The sequence below is a fragment of the Nothoprocta perdicaria genome, unplaced genomic scaffold (assembly GCF_003342845.1).
Source record: "Nothoprocta perdicaria isolate Ctin4 unplaced genomic scaffold, notPer1 scaffold_200, whole genome shotgun sequence".
Lineage (NCBI taxonomy): Eukaryota > Metazoa > Chordata > Aves > Tinamiformes > Tinamidae > Nothoprocta > Nothoprocta perdicaria.
In genome coordinates, this window is record NW_020455206.1 from 699,896 (window position 1) to 722,871 (window position 22,976).

Sequence of the window (22,976 nt, forward strand, 5' to 3'; positions counted from 1 at the left end):
CATCAGGAGTAACAGAGAAGAGGCATGTGCTGAAGCGCGTGCCCAGGCCACCCCAATGCCTGGTATGGGCATGCTTGGGAAGATGCTAGTCCTTTCCCAGCTACTGGAGCCCTAGCTGCTCTAGCTGAGTTGCTGACTGCTTGGGATGCAGCAGGGAGCTCAGCTACTGTCAGTGGGGCACGTGCAACACAATGAGGGCCAGCCCTTCTTGTGGCATGCTGCCAACAGCATCTGCAGAGCAGGAACCTGCCCAGCTATGAGGGCAGAGGGAAATTCTGTAGACGCAAGACCACAGTGGGGCTTCAGCTGAAGGAGACTGTCTTAGCCTCCAAGTTAGAGCTGCTGTGGCCTTAAAGGCCACAAAGGGCTGCTGGTGAGGCCTGGACCAGCCAGGCGCTGAGGCTGCAGACACCCCCAAGCAACCTACAACCACAACAGAAATGCAGTCACTGTGGGGCTGCTTCTGCCACCATGGTGCTCAACGCTGCCAGTCTGCACCTCCTCACCACCCTGGCAAGATGGCACATACTCTGAAGCCAGGCCAAGCTGCAGTCAGCACAGTCTGCTCTCCACCCCACTCCGATACTGAGAAGAACTGGCATGGTGCCCCACACCTGCCTACTGCATGTGCCAAATTACTAGATGCTGGAGGAAGACAGAGAGCACAGGTGTAAAGTCCCTTTTCAGGACAGGTGAGTTCTGCTGCTGTATGTATGTGCCACAGTGGTTGTTCTCCTGTACTCTCCTGGTTCCCCATCAATGGCCACTAATAGCTGCTTGAGCACCTCAGGGCCTCTGCAGCAGGATCTGCAAACAACAGCTACCTTCGCCAGGGCTCAGGCACTGGATACTGCTGGATAGCATCATCTGCCCTGATGGCCATCACAAGGAGAGCTGGTTGTGCACAGCTGTGCTGGCCTAACACCGGCATTTTCCTGTGAGAAAAGTCCCTGGCTGCCCTACTGAAGCTCCGCTCATGCCTTGAGTGGGCAGCATCTCTTACTATGCTTTTCCTCAGGACCAGAAGAAGCCTCTGTGGAATCTGATGGGTTCCCAGTTGCTCCTGACCACATGTTGTGCAACAATTGCTCACAGAAAGGAAAGAGGAATGGAGAGATGCCCAGGAAGACTGACTTGGAGTGAAGCAGCCACCGCAGTCCCCATGTTAACAATGGACCATAGAGGTCCCTGTCAATAAACTCGGTGCCTGGAGATTTCTGGGAGGGCAGTGCTGAGTACACTGACTTGTCAGGCTGCTCAGAAACTATCAAGGGCAACGTTTCTCAGTGTGTGTTTGAATGGCACACTCTGTGCTTAGGCTGAATTCCTAGTCAATATGTTTGTTGACATCTCTTTCTTTCCTGGAGCTCCATCAAGGGCCTTAAGTTCTAGTCTACCTTTTGAAAGCCCCATCCACTTGGCAGCTCTTCACACATCTACTCTTCTCATGCACTGGCTCAAGGAAGATTCCTCTTTTATATCTGTTCCTCTGAATGCTTAGATAAAGATGAGAGTGCCTCAGCTAGGGCAAGGCAGACTTTCTAATCAGGAAATTATTAGATTTTTGAGGCACTTGCTTTCTCATCCCTTGAGCCTAGAAATATGTCATTCAAAACAGAGCTAACACTAGTGAAACCTATAGCCTTCTGAGCTATCTGAAATACCACCCACCCTCATTATTTTGTTATCTCTTAATACAGGCAGGAGCATCATGATCTTTGGCTTGTGCTGCTTAGTCGATCTCATGCACCCTTGCATCTTTAGAATATTTTTTAATACTCTTTACTCACACAGTGAGAAAAACTGATTCTTTCCTTAAGCTGCTCTTTATTAAAAAAAAAAAAGTTGTCTGTAAAGATATAAAATCAACAAGCATGAAGTGCTTCTTGCTTCCCAGTGCTGTAGGACTCAGGAGTGACAGGTAAGTTTGGTGTTAATCTGTTGAGTACATTAGGTCCAGGGTTGCAGGCTTGTGAATTCTGAAAAAGTAAATCCAAATTATCTGGTATGTCCAAATTCATTTTGTTTGAACACATCTTCCTTCCTCCTGTTTTTGATAAAAAATAGTGATTTCTGCTGACAGCAGGGCTATAGCTGAAGGAACTAGCAGGCTTTTTCTGTATGCACCTAGGTGTCTTCTAATGGGAGAGTTTTCTAGTAACAGATGGAAAAGTGAGTAGCACGTGCTGCTCCTTTTTACAGTGCTGCCCAGGGTAATGCTCTAGCTACACTGCAGAAAGTTCCTTATCTCAGCTCTTTGGAGCTTATCTTATTACATATGGCATGGAAAAGCCATAGGAGTACAGATGCTCAGACTATTTACGTAACTTTGAATAACAAAGCAAGGCAATGGTTTGCAGTGCAGCTACTGCTGTTTGTAGAATGCAGAAAAGTTCACTTGCATCCTTCGCAATCATTATGGTAACTGAAGTCCAAAGGACATGTTTTGTGCATCTCCCATCTCTTCAAACCCTGAAGGACAACTGTCAGTTGCAGGGGTAAATGGAAGATGCCTGTTTGGTGTTGCTGCTTAACTGACCTTACTCAAAACTACTTCTATCAAGATTTGCAAATCCTGTGTAGACTCCCTGCATCTCCGCATTCTCTGCGTGGTCACCTTTGCCTGTTTTCTTGCCAACTTCCCTGCAAAATGCTACTGTTCCATTTTCCAGAAAGTAAGCTGCTGAGTGTACACAAACCTGATCTTACAGCGGCAACTTCATCCTCTTGTGGAATATTTGAACCATTACAATAGCAGGAGAGATACTGAGACTATAAGAGCACAAGGTGAAACAAAAACTGATCCTGAATGTCTTGACATTTGGCAGCAGATAAACAGAAAGGAAAGCTGCCACATTTAGTACCCACTGATTCCTGATTTCTTCTATGGTCATCCCTTTTCCCGTTTCTAGAAGAGGAACCATGGCTCACTGTAACAGACTCATACTACAGAAAGCATTCCTATGTCTCCTACCTACAATAGAAAGATGCTGTAGCTCCTAGCACACTTGAGCCAAGGAAGAGGGAAGAGTGTTATGCTATCTAAGAACCATAGTGCTTGCAAGCTGTTTTTTTGACAGCTTTGTGATAGTTGTGGCTTCCAGTCTTCTGAAAGAAAGAAAAAAAAAGACACCAAAAGACAACAACAACAACAACAAAAACTGCTGAAATATGATGCTCCTGCAACATTTCTTTAGCTTCAAGACAACTGAAAATATCTGCTGTACCTCTGTAGTTGGCCAACCTCCTCTTACATTTCTGGCAGCACAACCACCCCGTACTGTACAACCCAGCTTGAGAATATAAATGTAAGAGTTGAAGAAACTCAGAAAGGGCACCCCAAGAGCTCGGCTGTAGCCCTTTTGTTGTGAAATCTTGACTGTTTCTTGTGCAACAGGATCCGAACATCACACTTTCACAAGAGCACTCACAGCAGTCATAGCCTCTGTCCACTGAAGGACCTGAGTCCTTCCTTAACCAGTCCTTGCTGTGCGCTTTTTAACCTGGTTAGGCTTCAGGAGCAGTTTCTGCAGCCATATCATCTGCATTGACCAAAGTGTCCCTGTTTATCTCAGCGTGGAGTCGCTTGTAGTCAGTGTTGAAGAAGGTAACATAGAAGCAAGCCATGGCACTGCAGACCCCAGCCAGAAGTAGTGTTGGAACTGCAAGAAAGATAATTTTTCAGTGTGTGAACCTGTTACAATCCAGAGGTGTAGCAGTTTAGAAGTCAGCTCTCAAGAAGCTGCAAACTCAGTGAACTCCTCCCAAAGGTTGTCCCCAAGGTATGTGTACAGCTCCTTCTGGGGTAACAGTTGTTTTTTAAGAAGCAAACTTCCTCTCACAAAAAGCACATAGGATGAGGGCTTGAAAGACTTTTCAAAATATTTCCAGAATTCCCGATTCCAGCCCTGCTTGGTCACACAGAGTGGAGGTCTTAATCTGGTGCACATTGTGTGTGTGTGTGTGTGTGTGTGTGTGTGTGTGTGTGTGGTGCAGGTGCGTGAGTTGGGAGTGTGTTGGCGGGTGGGGTAATGAAAACTACAAGGAAGACTTATTGAAAACAACTGGGCATCATAAGAGAACAGGCCTATATCTGCAATATTCCTTGCTATGACATCTCCACAGAGAAAAGTATAGCCAAGGTCCCTGAAGGAAAATTTAAAATAAGAGAGGTTTGTGTCCTACAAACAGAAGAAAAACTAAAAGAAAATTTAAAAGAACATGGACAAAAAAATTAAAAAGCTGACAAATGGTTACAGCTTCCTGCCTTTCGCCACAGATCTAACTGTATCAGATCATAATTTAAGTAGTGACAGGTACCCAGTGATAAGATTCAGCTCTTGATAAGATTCTGATATTCTGCTCATGATAAGATTCTGACAAGATGAGCAGTTGCAGACTTTCAATGAAACAACCTTATTTTAAATTTTTTTTAGCGGGGAGAGAGGGGAGAGCTGCCACAGTTATTGTGAAGTTATTGATAATTACTAATAGAGCTGAATCTTGAGATCTTCTGTTCATCAGAAGAGGATTTTCAGAGAAAATGTTTGCCAATCTGTTGGCAAACACTGTAGTTTGTATTCAGGATTTGGTCTCGGTATTACATTAGTATGAGCCAGCTGAGAGATCAAGGTCAACCTATAGTGATAATACACTTTTGAGTCCTAGTTCATCTCAGTTGCTTTCTCTTCCCTTGACTAGCTTGGAAAGGAAGGGAAGTTTGAAATAAGTCAGCAAAACTTTACTTGAATGTGTATGTGCTTCAGCACGTGTTTGCAGAGCATGGTGATTCACTTTGAAGCAGTGCATGGGTCTTTGGCCTGCCACATGGCAAAGGGGCATAAGCTGTATTGTGTACATAGCACATTCCCCCACAACGGTTTCTCACTGAGTGAAGCTCAAATCTCTCGAGTGTGGTCAGAGGAGGAATTTTAACCAGGAACAGGTTACCATTCATGGCACCTAGGGGTCTTGCGTATCAGCCTTGTTTTAACCAACAGCAGCTGAAAGTGCACAATTGGGTTGGGAAACAGGTGTACAGCAGGAATCAGATGACTAAAGGATAGTGTACCTCCGGAACCTGCCCCTGCAGGTTCCCTGACTCTCAGTGACACATAGGAGGCCATTGAGGGGGAGTTGGGAGGCAGGGCGCATGGACTGCAACTGAGTGTCTCCTGTGGTTTGTCAGGGAGGTACTTACTGGTCCAGTCCAGTGCTCCATCGTGGCTGAGGTCACAGGCAGAGGATGAATCTTCAGAAACCCGCATGGTAAGGGCTTGCAGCAGAATCATTAAAATCACGCCTTGGACCTGGCTGTGGGGAGAAGCCACCATGCAGTTACTGCTCCTGCATCATCAGGAGGCTATCTCAGCATCAAGAGTCAGCAGGCTATCTCAGCAGGGAGGAAGTGAAGCCCATGTCTGGAGCAGGGTGCTTGTAGTGAGGCAAACTACTGCCAACTGTCTCTAACTCAGGCTTGCCTGTGACCAGGCCACTGTTTATCTCGAGCACAGGTGGACAGATGCTGAAGCACCATTCTCAGTAACGTAAGTCTTAGTCACTGGAGAAAGTTCTGAAATTTCTCTCACTGCAAGGGTGAGGATGGGAAAAGCCAGGCAATGACTTCAGCCTCTTTCTCAGCTGGCTACCAGACAACAATAAGCTCAGCCACGGATATGAGACAATAGGGAGCTGTTCAGTGCTCTCTTTGATAACCACTTTATGGCAGTTGTTGAACCCCTGGATCCACACATACATGGTGCTGTGGTGCATACAGATTTGTGAAGTGTTGTTCCTTCACTGCTCTGTCTGGTATGGACCAACTGCCCTGAGGGTGAGGAACCCCATCTTGCCAAAGGGAGCACTGAGGCCTGACAGGTCCATGTACTGCCATGGATATGGACACCACTCCCAGGTACACAACTCATGCTTGACTTGGACAAAGGTGATGCTGAGCAAGTATATCTTCCTGCTTAGTGCCAAAGGCGGCTGTTCTCATGCCCTTTTTGCACAAATCCACATATATTCTTCCTTACTTTAAGCTCTTTAGGATAAGGATGGATGTCCTTTTGTTTATGACAAAATCCACAACAGACAGCTCTCCCCTTACCATGTATACCAGACAGCACGGCTGGCACCAGCATTCATGCTCTGCTTTGTTTGTACCTGTGCTACCTAAGCTGAACTGTAGACAGGTTTACAACTTGCCTGCTTACCTTACAACAAAAATCAGGCCTGTAGATGTGCCCTCTCCCACTGGGTAGGAGCACTCCACAGCTAGCTCCATGGCAATAGGATAGATGGCAAAACCGAAGAACCCAAACAGCGAGCTGGCTACAGCCAAGGTTATAGCCTGGTGTCTGAATCGAGATGCCTGCAGGCAAAGAAATAGTACCAAAATCTCAGTATCAGCATTGCTACACAGGAAGTCTCTGCTTAAACCTGTATTTCACTATCATCTGTGGGAAGTCCCAAAGGTTTACTGTTCTCCACAGTACCTTCTTCATCTTTTTATTGAAAGATCTTCTTAAACCGAAGCCTTCTAGACATGCTACAGGAAATTTACCTGTTGAATTTAAGCAAGGTTAGAGAAGCAGAACTGTCTGAAAAACAGGATATGTTACTGTTACTTTGACTTGATTCCCTGTTCAGCAATTTACTAGGAATGCATTTATCTGATCATTCATCTGATCTCTGTCTCATATTCCTCCTGTTACAAGCTACTTTGTCTAAATTGTAGGTTACATGTTTTATACATATTTAGAGTAAGTTACATATAAAGAGGTCATCAGGTTGCTCTGGAAAGTATTCTTTATCATGTATCAATACTGTCAGACTCACTTCTGTGACACCAGAGTATTATTTAAAAAGCAAAATCAAATACACAAACAAAAAAGACACAAACCATAAGGTTGATGTCTTTTTCATTACTCTATTACATTCCCTATTCTCTATTACAGGTGTTTCTCCTGACATAGCTGCAGCAGACCTGTCCCAGCTACACTAGTTAACAGTGAAGAAGCAGCCAAACATATGGAAAACTTTATGTGTCTGGAAATCAAGTTCAAAGCATCAAGATACTAAGTGTTTCTGTTTTTGAACTGGTCCTTCACCTCTTCGACAGCAGAGGAAAGCTGAGGGGAGAGGAGGAGAGGGAATGGAACATCAGCTAACCTTCTTTTGAGTTGATTATCAGAATCACGGAATCATAGAATCCTTAAGGTTGGAAGGGACATTTAGAGATCATCTAGTCCAAGCCTCCTGCACACACAGGGTCATCAACAGCATGTGACACAGGATTGTGTCCAAGCAGGTTTGGAAGATCTCCAGAGAAAGAGACTCCACAACCTTTCTTGGCAATCTGTTCTAGTACTCTGTCACCCTCAAATAAGGGTGTAAGTAAGCCTTAAGTAAGTAAGTAAGAAGTAAGCCCAGAAATATTTGCAATGTCAGGGAGAACTCACCACTGCAAACACTATACTAGCAAGTGCACTCAGACAGAAACAGATCTTGGTGGACTCTATAAACCTCCTTGTTCGGTCGACATACAGTCCCAGTAGGAAGGCGCCCAGCAAACCACACATGGTGAATAGTGCACCATTCAGACCAGCAAATACCTGCAGGGTAGAAGAACAAGTGACTGAGCAACTAAATCTGGAGAGCAAGAGGCTTAACGTCACTGACCTAACTGTCTGCTTCTAGTAGGTCATTTAATGAGCCAGGGCAGATTCCTGTCCTCTGCAATACCAATGCCTTCACTGGGATCGGAGGAGCAATTTTCTTGACCTAGGATGACTGCTGCTTCAGAGGCATGTGGACAACAGAGTCACACAAATGCTAAGGTCTCAGTGAAAAATGAGCTTCTGCACATCTGGCCTGGGAGACTGAGTGTGGGGCAACAGCAGTTCCCTGGCATTGTGTGGTTCCTACAGCAGGATCAAATATCTGTTTCACACACAGATGCAACTCCTTTTGGAATCTTCTGTTTATAATGACACTGTATGCCCTTATCTTACCAGGAACTTAGCCTGTCTGACTGCTCACCAAAAGGCTGGTTGCCCCAAACATACAAAATGCCACTCAGCCATGCTGGGGCAGAGGAGTCTGAGCAGATAGGCAGTGGGTAGCAGCAAGGTTAGGACCCATATTCTGTTGGCTACTACTACTCTAGCAGAATAGTTTGTCTGGAATAGCTCCGGAGGACTCCACTGCAGGGCTGGGGCAGGCCACTCACACACCGATACAGAGTTTTTGACATGGAGTTGATTATCACATAGTTGAGGAACAGAACAGCCTGCCCTCTCCAGGTCTTGTCTGGGTGTTCTTCCCTCTGGGGAAGGGATCTAAGGGCTGTAGAGGCAGCAGTGCTCTGCCATGACTTAGAAAGACACAAATAATCTTCCCTCTACAGTGCCAATGGAGAGAGGCTTTTCATTTACAAATGTGGGCCAGGCCCAGGGCAGTAATGAAAATGCTGATCATCTGTTATAGTAAAAGTCCAACTGTGCTCTGAATTGTTGTGCTGCTTAACATATAGTAGACTTAACATGTAGTGGACTTTATCAGGAAATGAGAGATAGTGCAGCATATTCACTTGTCCTCATTTCGCTCAGACTCCCTAATTACGAAAAAGCATTTTGACTGTACTGTAGGCCATGTGGGAAATGGGGATGGAGGGACACACACTCACATTTGAATATCCTTTTTCGCAGAGGATCTGTTCCAGCAGAGCTGAAAAGCAGGTGAACACACCAATTCCTCCTCCAAAGCATACAGCCAGGATAAGGTATGACTTGTTTTTTAGGAGCTACAAAAAGAAGTTGACACGTCATTTAACACAAGTGGAGAGGTAAAAAAGGCCCATGTGAGATAGTGGTCTTGAACCACTATCAGTGTCTCTGATTCTTCAGTTATAAAGGTGAAGAGTGCTAGCCTTTGAACATTAGAGGAATTTGGCCTTCTGCTCTTAAGAGGGGTTTTAAGACCAGCCAAAGGACAAGCAGAACTGGTATATGTAAGGCAGAAGGGACTCCACAGTATCCTTAAATGTACTCTTCACTCTGCCATGTGCCTTGCTACCAGCATATGGTCTGTTTAGGTGGCTCAGGGATGCCATCCTCTCAGAGGTGCACAGGTTTATCTGTCTGAGCCAAATGAACAGCAGCCAGTCCACAGCTGAATAAGCCAAGTAGCATCTGCCCCACCTCTGCTGTGAGCAGATATTAACTCCCTGAGGAAGGAAGAGACCTTGACCTCATTTGAGAATTTTTCCTGGCATGGGGGGTTGGGGCTGGATTCAGAGTATGATTTGTTGGTAGTTTCTCCAGCACACCCATCACTGCAGTGATAGTTTCTGTCTGTGTTATTGCACTTACCATTTTGAGCCCTGTAAGGAATGGCTGGGAGGTGGAGTTAGTTGCACTGGCTGAAGGAGGTGTTGGAGGAGCATTGCTGTGAATCCCAACAGTTGCTAGAACACAAGCTGTTACTGCTGGGATTGCATAAACACCCAGCTGTACAGCAAAATGCAAAAACATATTATCAGTCTTTCCAGCTTCATTGTGTCTAAACATGTAAAGCAGCTGAATCCCAAAACCCAAGTATTGATTAAACCAGTTTTCATTTACCATCAGTGGAATGTGTTTTCCTTCTGGAACTACTGCAGGTGACAGCACATTTGCTATAAGAATACCCAAGGGATTGGCTGGAAGAGAAATAAAAAAAAGACAATGTTTCCATGTAAGCAGTCAGAATCATGTTACCCCTGCACTCAGCATCAGTGTTGTAGGGGGCAGCAGAGTGGCAGTAAATAAGGACAGAGCATGGTATATGCATGGAGAAACCAGGAAGGGAATACTTACAAAATTAAACTCTGAGGTCTTGCTCTTAGCACGTTTCCCCACTCCCATCGTGGCCATCAGAAAATCATTTTCCTATGGCCCCTAGCTCCCATAACAGCATACTGATCTTCATCTATGATTTATGTTCTCCCCACTTTCACAAGGATACCCCTGTAAACACTAAACTGAAGGGACAAAATGCAGATGGACCTATCCAAGGCATCTGCTCTTACTGCTTAGTGGAGTTACCAAGGCACTTGCTCTACACAACCTCACATTCCCATAGGAACCTGAAACTAGAAGAGATGGTATCCCAGCATTAAATACGATGCCTCTGAACACACTGAGATGCCCGCACGTATCATCTCCTTAGACTCTTAGAGGCGTTATGGTTGGAAAAGACCTTTGAGATCACTGGGTGCAACTGTAAGCCCCTCAACCCCGTATCTGTTCAACCATGTCCCTAGGTGCCTCGTCTACACGTTTCTTGCACACTGCCAGGGATGGTGACCCCACCCCATTTCCCTAGACAGCCTGTTAAAATGCTTGATTACTTTTCCATGTAGAATTCTTTTCTACTATCTAACCTGAACCTTGCCTGGTACAACTTGAGGCCACTGCCTCTTGTCGGGTTGGTAGTTATTTTGGAGAAGAGATTGACCCATCTCACTACATTCTCCTTTCAGGCAGTTGTTGAGAGTGATAAGGTCTCCCCTGAGCATCTGCTCCATACTAAATAACCCTGGCCTCATAAGGTCTGTGCTCTAGGCCCTTCACTGGAGTTGTTGCCCTTCTAGCCCTCTTCTCAATTTAATATTTCCTGCCTGTTTCTCCAACATAGCAGTTGCCTCATTCATTTCTGCAGTGGGTTCTAGAGTCACAGCCAGTCTACATTAAAACAAAAGCAGATTGGGGAGTCATTCACAGTAAACTGAAAACAGCATCACATAAACAACTCGCAGTTCAGGAGAAAGTCCACATACCTAGCCCACTCCAACCTTCCCTCACAATAGTGTGTTTGTTGAGACTCAAATCAGGACTGTTGAGAAAAAAAGGGGTAGGTGTCAATGAGAAATGCCTTCTTTCTGCCATATCCATATGACGATGTTTCGCATTTTCATCCTCACTGGTAACAAATACCCATTTCATTATATGCCCATTGTCGCTTGTCCTGTTACTGGATACCAGAGACAAGTCTGTGTCCAATTTCTCTAAGCTTTCCCATCAGATATTTATATGAATCAATAATATCGCCCCTGAATCTTCTCCAATTTCCTACCAGGTCTGCTAGCCTCTCCTCATATGGTGGATGTTGCAAACCCTTCATCATTTTAGCAGCTCTTCACTGGACTCACTTTAATTTGTCTGTGTACCTCTTCACTGGAGAGCCCAGAACTGAAAACAGTGCTCCAGATCTGGTCTTCAGCAGCACACTTGTTAATGCTGCCCATGATGACATTGGCTTTGTATGCCATGAAAAGTAAGAAAGCCCTGTAACATCCCTCAGAACTCACACTAGCTTATTTCTGATAGCCTGCAAGACAAAATAGGTACTCAGCAATGCCTAACCTGTGGGGCTGGAGCTACATACTATGTGGAAAACCATCCTCTGACTCTTCATGGGAATTTCCAGAACTGTAGGGAACAATTGTAGGGGTCAAACTTTAATGAGATGTTGTGCACACAGTCAACAGGAGCAAAGCTGTTTTTCTGGTAATACTTATGTCCTGTCCCTCCACTTTCTTTTCCACTACAAAACTCAAGGTCTCTCTAATTCTTCCCCGTATTTTCCAAATTGCTTCCCTATTGCCAGTTCCCTTTATATCCTCCAGTAAACAGCAGGCTCTGAGATACTGTGTGCTGCACCTGGCTTGGAGCAGCAGTGGGCCAGGCAGAGACAGTAGGTAGTAGGGATTCCATTACGGCTTTTCATGTGAGTCTGGCTTTAGTGGCAAGCTGCTAATTTACAGAAAATGCCTGAGAGCTCTTTGGTCCTGTTTGCAGAGAACGTGACTGTTACCAGACTGTCCCACTCTGCACACAATTTTTGGAAATCTTGGGAAGTTCTGAGCCCAGAAGCTATTTCAGTTAAGAGTTTTCAAGAATGCAGATGGGAGAGGTACCATGGTTACATGTCTACTGTTTCTTTTCCAGTTAAAGTGGTGTCTGACCTACCTACAAACATCAACCAACTCCACTGCCTACTAAAATGCTCTCTGCTCCTAAAGTAATGTAAACAAAGGATACAATTACAGTATTTTCCTAAATTGTTAAAGCATTTGCACCTGGTTAAAGTGCATAAGGGCATCTTAGGGGACTAGGATTTTGTTCTAGGATGTTAGAGGTATTTTCATGAAATACCTGTGTATGAAAGCTGCTTTGGAAGATGGGGGAGAAAAAAACAAATATTGGGCTAAATTTGAAAAGACAAAATCAGACTGTTTGATTTATTAGAGCATTTCAGCCTCATTCTGTTCTTGGGAAATGTAATGATAATGGGCCTAGGTTGACAATTAATGAAAAGGAGGTAAATGGAGTTAATCAACAGCAAGCTATGAGCCAAGGGGTCCTGGGGCTCATAGCCTGCTGTTTGTGCATGATGCTTACGCATTTAAATGCTGTAGAGTGCTGGAAGTGACATGCTGGCTGACAGACCATGGCAAGGCCAGAAACTAGAAGATGAGGCACTAACTGTGGCAGTGCACTCAAGACAAGTGTTTCCTTACTCATACAGTAGAATTTCTCATGTACTTTCCAGGCGCTAAGATCTTGGACTTGTGCTGTTCCTGTGTCAGTCTCTACTGCGATGCAATGATTGAAGAGATTATCAAAACTGAAGGACACAGCTAGGCCATAGTGATCTCAACTGCTTGGTAGGATGAGTAAAGACCTCTGTGCTAAGCAGCCCACAGACAAAAGCCAAACGCTAATGGGAGCTGTGAGGACACTGATAGGAGGCTGCAGGGGCAACTTTTGCATACTGCACAGAAACAGGCAGTCCTGTAACACTAGGTGTTGCTCTGGTGTCAGCTCAAGAGGTGGATGTCAATAAACTGGAGCAAGATGAGAGCAGCAGGCAGACATGGAGGTATGCAGGAAGAGATAAAGAGTAATGTGCCTGTGAAAGGCTTTTAGTCTTTCTAGACAATCAAAAGAGGGAGGAGGTGGCTCCATATGTAACTACCTGACAAACAGGTGCAACAAGTGTAAATGGCTGGAGGACAAGGAACATGCAGATGAGGTCCTGCATAGCAAACAGTCATGGGTACAAACATTATTAATTGAAACTCTCAGGCAGTTTGAGAGTTTCAAAGTACAAGCTTTTTACAATATACAAGTTTCTGCTGCTCCTTGGTTTCCAGTTTTATTCTCTTTTTCCCATTGTTAGTTAATCTGTTTATTCCTGCTAAAAGGCTGAAGGACCAAGATCACTAGATGGATCTGATGCTATTTGGCTGCTCTGTCTCATTTAAAAATCAAGAACAAGTTGTTTACAGACATGAAGCACATGTTCTTTCTGTCTCCACTCTATTTTTCCAGGCTCAGAAATCTTTAAGACAGTCTGCACTGGTGGTGAAACATTCCACTGCATGGTGACCCTCCCTGGCACCTTCTGAGATCTCTGATAGTATTCGTTCTGCAGCACGCTGATGACAGAGCTCCTTCTGCAGTGGTGAACGTAAAGGTTTACCACAGGTCTGGGAAAGCAGGTGAATAATCAGGTCTGCCCTACGGTGTAAAAAGAAATGATTCACCCTGTCATCATAAATCTGTTGTTTGCTCAATAACAACGCCTCTGCTGCAAGCTGTAGGCGTGCAGTGACACTGGGAAGTGCTGTGGGAATGCTGGCCTTTCCTCCCAGCCCATGCCTTCCCACACAGCTCCAAAGCTGTGTGCAAGGGAAGACAGCTTACAGTTTTTGCTGGGAACAGGTACAGATGCCCATATGATGCAGGTAACGTGACACCTGCCAGCTTCAGCCACTGGGCCAGTACAGTTCCAGAACACCTCCCAGATGCTTGGAGAAAGAAAGAAGAGACTTGTTCTGGCTGCTGAGGAAAAATGTCACACTAAGGGAGGAAACAGGTTTGATGACTGCAGTATTCTGTTTGAAGCAAAGCTCAACTGAGTCAAGAGTAAGTTCAGAGCAAGCATCTGCTGAATCCACTCCACAGTCTTCCAGCTTCCAGGCTGGATCCTCAATGCATGAGGATAACTTCCCTTCTTTGAATATGACCTCCTCTGTAGGGTCAAGAAGCTTAGCAGTCCCAGTAGAACCAGTCCTGTCCACAGAGAATAGCAGCAACAGGATGACAGGAGGAGCCCAGCTACTGCATACTCTTGTCTTTTTTTTTTTCCCCCTTCACTAACAAAATAGCCATACTCACACATGGTGAATCATGATACTTTCCTATGGAAAGGAGAATTCATCAGTGACTAAAATTAATCGTTAATGTTTCAAAATGCATAGTTAATGAATGTTTCAAACAGTATGGATAGGTAAGGAACAAGGGAGTATGCCAGACTGCATTGTACCAGCCCGTATTTTTTGGTCTGTAGAAGCATCTCAAATTATTCTGTGCACTCCAGGTGGGAGCCTGACAGTCCCATTCTTCTTCTTGAGTCCTTTCTCCACATTCAATCTAATGTATCTGTACGAGTCACACATTTTACTGAGGTTTTTGCCCAGGCTGTATTAGGTTACGTGATTAAAGGCTAATCACCATAATCACAAAGGCTCAGTGATGATCACATGAACAATGGTAGGTGGAGAAGCCCCCTAACCTTATCAGTGCAAACTGAACAGAGCAGAGAGTAGTTTAATCAGAGCACACTGACTTGGCTTCTACCAAAGGTATCAAGGCATAGTGATTAGCCTGTCTTTTCAGTGTGAAGCCCAGTGCAGGGAGACCAGAAGAGAAACTCTCTTGTAGAAAATAGAGGCCTTGCAAATTAATAGAGGCTATTGCCTGTAGGTGGTATAGGATTTACTATGACATGAAAGGGAAGCATTTGGGAATTTTAGGAACTTACAAGACTTATAACAAGATGCTTAACAGAAGGATAAAAGATGAAAAAAGGGAGAAACAAAGGTAGACTGGGTAGAAAGAAGGGAAAACAGGAAAGGAGATAAATGGGATTGGCAAATCAACTGTAAACAAGCTGCATACCATGCCATGCTTTTGATCTCTACAGTTTGTCCTGTATTATTAAATCGTATTTATAACTGTTTACTTGGGTGAGGAGCTCTCTGACCTTTATGTTCATGTGTGCATGCAGGTCTCAGTGCCAGCCAGTGGTGTTAAGGATGATGGGACACAATGCTCCACCATATTGTCTGTACTGCCAGCATCTGGAGACACTTGAGTGTATGTGTGAATGTTTGTTTTCTCGGGGATCTTGTAGCTTCTGCGTGTGCATATGCAGGAGGATAGTTCACTTCTAGCAGGACCAGCCACTTAGAAGGATAAGAGGTTTGTGAGCCAGCTACCAGAGAGATTTCAGGTCAGAGGGATAGATCCTTGAGAGACCAAGCCCCTGTTAGTCCCTTACAGGGGGGACCCTAGTCCTCGGCCAGCTACCGGAAGACTCATGTCAGTGTGCGACCAGGTGAGAGCTAACTGGAGAGACTGGTGATCCAGGGGACTTGTAGAGTAGGGGGTCTAAGTCCATTTATGAGGGGATCTATATTATACATGCATATATAAAGTCTACTAGCAGACTCCATCCCACTCAGCCTGATGTAAGGAAAAGGAATTGGCCATTCATATTGTTCTGGTGTTCTGTTTTCTGTCTGTTTTGATCCATGGGCCCAGTACATTGTGTATATATGTGCATGCACACTTGTGGGCCAAACATGCTCAGCCTCACCTCTGGCTGAAGATGGGGGGCACAGAGACACAGCACCCTCAATTCTGTTAGGTTACAGGATTTGGCAGCAGTGATGGAGGAGTGGACAGATTTTCCAAGTTAGCAACTGACTATGCCACTGGTATTGGCAACAGGGTTTTGGTTTCTATGATCACGGCACTCTGTTGGAACATCACCAGCTCATGGGGAGAAATCAACTGACGGAGATTCAGCTCACAAAGAGGGCAACATATGTCTTTGCCAACATATTGTTCAGGCTGGTAAGTGGGGCTTTAAACTAGGAAAGAGGGGGAAAGGGGAGACTCACAAAGACAATGCAGACGACAAAATGTGGCTCAAGTTGGAATGTGTTCAGGAGGCACATGCAGCTGGAGAAATGACTACAGAGGATCCTCTTGTACCATTCCAGGGGAACCTGCATGCTCAGTTACCTTCCTGAAATGCCTGTACAACAATGCATACTGTATGGGGAATAAAGAGGAGGAAATGAAGAAGTATGTGTGGTCACAAGGCCGTGATCTCACTGCAATAAAGAGACATGGTGGGATAGCTTGTGTAACTGGAATGCTGACATGCATGGTACATACCTTTTAGGAAAAACACCCCAAGGAAGTGAGAATGGAGTAGCTCTTTATGTGAGAAAGCTACTAGAGTGAATTAAGCTCTGCCTAGGGGTGGAAAGTTGAGAGTTTATGGATAAAGATTAAAGGGCAGACTCACATGGGTGACACATTTTGGAGTGTGTACTACACACCATCTGAGCATGAAGAAAAAGTCAATGAGGCCTTCTACAGACAGCTGGAAGCAGCCTCATGATGACAGGCCCCTTCTTGAGGAAGCTGAACAATGGCTGAATGGCATAGCTCAGAGGATCATAATCAGTGGCATACAGTCTAGCTGGGGACCTGTAGCTAGAAGTTTTCTCAAAAGGTCAATTCTAGGTTTGGAATTGTTCAACTTACTCATCAATGATACTGATGAAAGGACAGACTGCACCGTCAACAAGTTTGCTGATAATGCAATACATTATCAGCAAAAACTGAGAGGAGTGGCTGATATACCAGAGGTCTGCACTGCCATTCAAAGGGGCCTGGGCAAGCTGGAGAGATAGGCAGTGAGGAACCTCCTGAAGTTCAACAAAAGGAAGTACAGGGTCTTGCATTTCCTTTGGGAAGCAGGAATGGGAGGAATAGCCCCATGCACTAGGACAGGCTGGGAGCTGACCTGTTGCAGAGCAGCTATGTAGAGAAGGACCTGGGTGTCCTGGTAGACAAGTTGACCATGAGCCAGCAATGAGTCTTTGTGCCCAAAAAGGCCAGTGGTATCCTGCAGTGCCTTAAGAGGAGTGTTGCTGGCATGATTCTGTAACCATTAGCTTCACTTGCAATGTAGGCATCAGCCAACAAGCTGCAGAGCATAGGCCACTGGTGAGACTTCGGATTTAGTAACACTGTCCTCAGATTGTGTCATATTTGGGCAAAGATAATCACCTCGTCATGGCAGAAGGGAAAGGAGATGGTAGACTGGGTGGCCTACACTGAACTTTTCATTTGGATGTGGCCAAGTCCTTCTTTCTTGTTCCCCAACAGGATAATTCCTGCTTGGCTTGTAGAGCTGTAAAGGTGCTTATTGCACATGACTCAGAGTCTTGCATAGAGCTCTATCTGCAGGATGAGTTGGCAATGGCATAAAGTGTTTGTGTGCTGTTCCCTAAAGGAAACAGATGCTGAGAGGTTCTATGAGGCAGAGATATTACTTTACAGCTATAACTTACACATTGATGCAAACATGTTAGCTGTTGCTCTCTGGTTGTCTGGGAACCACAGTGCTGCCAGTTTTGTTGGTGAAAAGATGACAAGAGGCTGCGCCAGTGCACAGAGGCATTGTCCAACAAACAGGTACCAGTAACTCCGGGAGCCCAGACTCAGGAACTTCAGGACACTGAACATCCGGATGATGCTACCTGTCATATTCAGCCATGCACTCAGGGTTACCTGGAAAAAGCAGAAGGAGACAGAGGTTCTGTGCTGCAGCTTTCCCATGTACACATGTACATCCTGCCCCAACCCCGGTTAAGCAACATGTCGAGGACGGAGGAAGGGTAACAAGAACCTCCAAAAGGTTCCAAGACAACAGCAAGAGATGTTGAGTGAGGGGAAGCTTGACTTGGGCATCTGGTTTATCCTACCCTAATTCTTCCTTTGCCCTTCCTGAAATGCTTGTATGCCCTTGTTATCTTTCACCTTATATAGTCTTTTCAGGATTCCTATCTGATGTGCTTGGCTTTTACACAGGTGAAGTATACCCTGATCAGAGTATACTCTGATCAGATCTGATCTGATATCAGATCTACTGATTAGAGAGCAGAAGCTCTATTAATCACACTGTGAGTGAGCTTAGGGTTTGGCTAATCTCAACAAGTCATGGCCTCATGGAAAAAAAAAACCAAAGAAACAAAAAAGTAGATCATCTTATCATAAAACTCAACAGGTATTACAAAACACTGTGATAACTTTAAAAGTTCAGGGACAATTCTTAGGCAATTCCACCCAGATACAGCTTATTTGAAACAGCTGATACTGTCACGGAATCTTTAAGAAATTCTAAGTTCAAATGTTTTACACTATTCTTAAGTTTGCACCATCACCCATATCTTGCTGTGACTATCCAAAGACCATGGAAAAAGAGTCCTTTAGAGAACAGGTGCTGTTGCTCTTTTATCACACCAAAGGGCTATTTCAAGTTTTAAAAGATTCATAATAATACCATAGAAGGAAGCAAGACTTATTTTTACAATTGTTGGGCACGTATCTTAAAAGTTCAACAGAGGCAGAGAGGTCTTTGGTGCCCAGGGCAGCTGATCTATGGAGGTGAGAAATTTCAATTCTTTTGATTCACAGAAGTCATATGGGGAAAGGAATCCATAAAATCTTTCATGGAGTATTCAACTGCTTTGGAAATATTGAGCCATTACAAAGTATACATGAAGTGTTACTAAAAGCAGTATGAGTGTGCTACTTATTTGCTGTGACATGCCCTTCCAAAGGGCTCCCACACAGTAAGTCAGCTAAGAAATGAGGCAAGACAGTGGGATTCTCATTATGCATTGTCTTAAGGAAAGTTTTATGCTGCCTTGAGAAAACCATAATTATGTCTTTCAGTGTCCATTCTGCCTTTTCCCACTATTCCCCGCCTCAGAGGTGAGATTACAGCTATTGCCAAATCATAGCACAGCTTTCAAGACACTTGTCTTTGCAGTGTTCGTCAAGTTTCCCTCTCACATTATGCTGGTTACTGTTTTGTGCAGCTAATACTTGGGAGATGTCTGCATTGCTGTCTCTGGGTGAACAGATCTCAGGGGTAACAAATTAGTTCAACTCACAGACCATCTGAGCCCCACGCTGTCAAGGACCCATGTTGCCACCAGGCCAAACGGGATTGAGATGAGAAGGTACACGAGTGAGAGCCAGTTGACTGTCTCCAGAGAAATGTGGAAATAGGAAGCTGTCCTATCAGCCACAGGAGCAAACGTCAACCACAGCTGCGGAATAGAGAGCAAAGAGGGTAAGTTTGAACAGCTGCACCAAAATAGAAATTCAGCATTCCCTCAGACAGTTCAAATGCATTGTGAAGTGGCTCAAAATAGTAGCACTGATTTAGTCTCTTCTTGCAAATAGGTGTTAAAGCTGGTGATCAAAACTCAGACTCTTGCTATGTATCTGCTGTTGCTCATGATAATGCTATTTTATCTGTGATCTTATCCTTGCCTTGGACCTGAGCTCTCTATCCATTTCACAGCTGTAACTGCAATCTCCTCCTGCAAAGAGTTTGGTGAAGCAGAGATCACTGTCTTTATCTATACTCAATTTGTATGCAGAAGCCCCAGACTAGTTACCTGTTGCGCACCCCAACCAATTCTTCTATGCTAGCATGAACAACACAGAGGCCTCCATTTCCCATTTGCAGGTAGTAGTCCCTTAAACTCAGTTTGACATTTTTTGCTAAATCAGTAACCTCAGATGTGGTCCAACTTCATTGATCACCAAAGGGCTATACACATCAGAAGCAAATGACAGCCTTTCTCAACAGGAGGCCCCCATGCTGATGCAGCAACCCAGCAAGGAAGGACAGAGGCAAGATCTCCAGAGAAATCAGATACCTGCGGGGATGTCACTTTTAACCCTCTTTTAGATCTCCAGAAGACCAGGAGGACCCAGCAGCCAAGCACAGCTGCTGGGTGTCCATGCATAGCTCCAGGGACACTGCCAAAACAGACACAAATAGGTGAGAAGGGTGCACACTCTGACTTGGAGCATTCCAGTCTCCACCTCTGCAGGCTTCTCTTCGTCTCCCGGGTATAGTGAGTGATGGTGGGAGTGCTCCAGGCTGCATGTCAGCACCAAGGCCCAGGAACCGCCCAGCCCCCTGCCTCCCTCTTCCTCTCCTGCTTGCTCACACTGACAAGCATAGTCCAGAGCAGGAAACACTCTCATTTGCTCTCTAATGCATCTTTCTGTCCCCAGTGCTAAGGCAAGAAAAAGTTCCCTCTGTAACATGAAAAGTATCCACCGTTTGAACTTAGCCAGGAAGAGATAAAGAAGAAGAAGGTATCTGCCTCAGCAAATACTATCACTATGTCTGATCCAAACTAACAGAGAACACAGTTGTTTACAATGTCAGCACGTCTTGAACGCTCTTAAAGTCTGGGGCTTAGGCAAAAAACAACCATCCAACCAACCAAACCCAATATCACACAAAAAGAAATATACAAACCCAGCATCGATTTGATAAAACAAACCTCGAGAACAGCTATACCCACAGGGATTGCTGAAGAAACAGCTGGGGAGTGATCATCTAACTCGGCACATTTGGGGGCCGAGAAGCCTCCCAGCCAGGGGCTTCAGGCTGCAAGCAAAGTACCAGTGCATACTGGTACTTGCACATGGCCTTTTTTAGTGCATGAATTTCTTGCATGACATTAAAGCTAAGAATCTCTAGAAAAGCAGTGCCTAGAAAACAGCAGCCAATACCTGGCAAGCTAGTATGTGCTTTGTACAGAGGAGAGATACAGAGGCTTTTAAACTTACACCAGTAATGGACATTCAAGCAAGGAGCTATTTGTCTTTACTGTAAAAGCCGCTTTTGTTGTACCCTACCTATGTTGCTATGCTTACTGCTGTGCTTACTCCTTAATGAGAGGATTTCGAATGAGAAATGAAGCAGAAAGAAGTAGGGAAGAGTGCCCCTTTTACCACCACATGGCTGGCCTGGTTTGTTCAATATTTGCTCCAAAAGAAGTGGAGGAAACATTTTTTAGCCTGCTGAGTGTCCTTCCTTACAGCTAAGTTGCTCGCATCTTGGCTTCCTGACTTTGACAGTCCCTCTTCTTAATCTCAGGGCAAGGTAGTGCTGCTATCTACCACATTTCAGAAAACTGCATAGGTAAAATTGAGGAATACAAGCTGTTTTTTGACCAGGCAGCTTGGTCTACTGCATGAGGCTAAGCATGTTCCCTGTTTCTTGTATGTAAGACAACTCAAAAATCACATGTCTTCAGCAAGCGGAATTTTGCTTGTATCTTGACACACAACACAAAGTATTGCCAGTGACAACTGCACAGAGACCGAGGATACACTTGCAAAATACTTTTCATACCATAGAATTGATAAATCAGTCCTACCATCAAAAATTCTTAAGACTATGTATGCAACCTCTGCTGATTTCAGGTCCTTCCAAAAGTTTCCTCTCTTTTGATGTAATTTTCATCAGGAGGCCTTAGGAAAAGCACTGATGTCTGGACAGATTTGTGGATAATTCTGTATGCCAGCAGCTCTTGCAGTTCCAGACATTTGTGCTGGCCTTAGAAATGACCCAGATATTTCTCAAATATCCAGTTTTGAAATAGTGAAGATCTGGCATCAATTCTTATCATGTATCTCTAGCATTGTGAACAGAGTCAAGCAGTTAGACAGAGACCCTAACAGATAAAACTACAATCTTTCAAGGTTGCAAAGCTACCAGCAACATGATTCAGGCCATTTGTAGGTGTGTGCAAAGGTCCTTTTAAAACTACCATCCTGTTCTACTGCTAATTTTGAGTCAAGTCTAAGCTTGTCAAAACAGCCTGGAAAAGCACTATACAGCTTCCCGCACCTGTGCTATCACTATAGATTTCTCCAAAGGTGGATACAGATTTAAACTAACTGTGATGTATTTTTTCTTTTTAAACATATTGGTGTGCTCTGCTAGTCTAACTGCCAGTAAGCAAATCGAGTTTCACCTTGTGTTTGTTTGGATAACACAATCTTACAGGATACACAGATTTTACCACAACAGATGGCACATCATTTTTTTTTCTATTATCCATTTCAGTGTATTATCTATTTCTCTGTCCCAGTGTCCCAATATTCCTTGCATCGAATGTGTATTCCAGCTTTCCTTGGATCAAAGAATGTCTGCTCTTCTTTCACAGCATACAAATGCTTGCATTTTACCCTGCCCTGATGCTTGAACCTTACCGCGTTGCCTGCATTCACAACTCAATAATCCTCAAGCAACTATGTTGCTTTCGTACTATTTTATTTCAGCCTGACAACTACCAACACTGCCCCCAGTGATTTTTGATGAGCAAAGATTTGGGCTTCGGTGACGTTCGTTAAAGAGAAGCGCGATGTGCTCAACTCCTGAGCCTGTCTCCGCTCTTTCCCTGCGGCGGGCCCGAGCTGCTCCGGCTGCGGGGCGCGGCGCGGCCAAGCGGTGCACGCCCTGGCGGTATCCCGCTCTGCTCCCTTCCCTTCCGGGGTCAGCCGGGATGCCGCCGTCGCTGGCGCAGCGGGCGGGACGCAGCTGCGGGACGAGGCGGCCGAGCGCGCGCGGAGCCGCGGCCGGGCCTGCTCGCGCGGCGCCCGCAGAGCGCGGCTCTGCGCGCATCCCCGCACTCACCATGGCGTTGGAGCAGTTGAGCAGACACACGACGGCGAGCAGGAACCAGCGCCGCCGGTACGTGCGGAACGGGACCGAGCTGCGCTCCCCGAGCAAGCTGCTCGCCTCGCCTGCCTCCATGACGGCCCGCTGCGCCGCGCTGGGCCGGGCCCGCCCCGGGGCGGCTGCGCGCGAGCCGCCGCCTCCCGCCCGTCCCGCCCCGCTCCTCCCGGCTCGGCTCGTCCCGGCTCGGCTCGTCCCGGCTCGTCCCGGCGCGGCCGCCCCGTTGCGCGGCTCGGGCTCTCGCGCCGCCCCGCGGGGCAGGCAGCGGCGCTCAGCGCCAG

General features: G+C 45.5%; 1 protein-coding gene across 3 annotated transcripts; it reads right to left on the reverse strand.

The window, feature by feature from the left end:
• Window positions 1-1,838: 1,838 nt before the first annotated feature.
• On the reverse strand, window positions 1,839-22,773 carry SLC49A3 (solute carrier family 49 member 3). Of its 3 annotated transcripts, none has more exons than XR_003249200.1 (11): window positions 22,654-22,773; window positions 19,094-19,252; window positions 17,486-17,705; window positions 9,627-9,703; window positions 9,375-9,512; window positions 8,690-8,806; window positions 7,464-7,616; window positions 6,216-6,373; window positions 5,201-5,313; window positions 2,979-3,662; window positions 1,839-1,979 (listed from the first exon to the last, which is right to left on the reverse strand). XR_003249200.1 is itself a non-coding variant. In XM_026038075.1 (10 exons), exons 1-10 carry the CDS (start codon window positions 22,771-22,773, stop codon window positions 3,508-3,510), a joined length of 1,410 nt encoding a protein of 469 aa, XP_025893860.1. In that variant the 3' UTR covers window positions 1,872-3,507. The 3 variants fall into 3 exon arrangements, 1 of the variants encoding a protein (XP_025893860.1); XR_003249199.1 differs by having other exon boundaries at window positions 2,975-3,662; XM_026038075.1 differs by having other exon boundaries at window positions 1,872-3,662.
• Window positions 22,774-22,976: the final 203 nt, after the last annotated feature.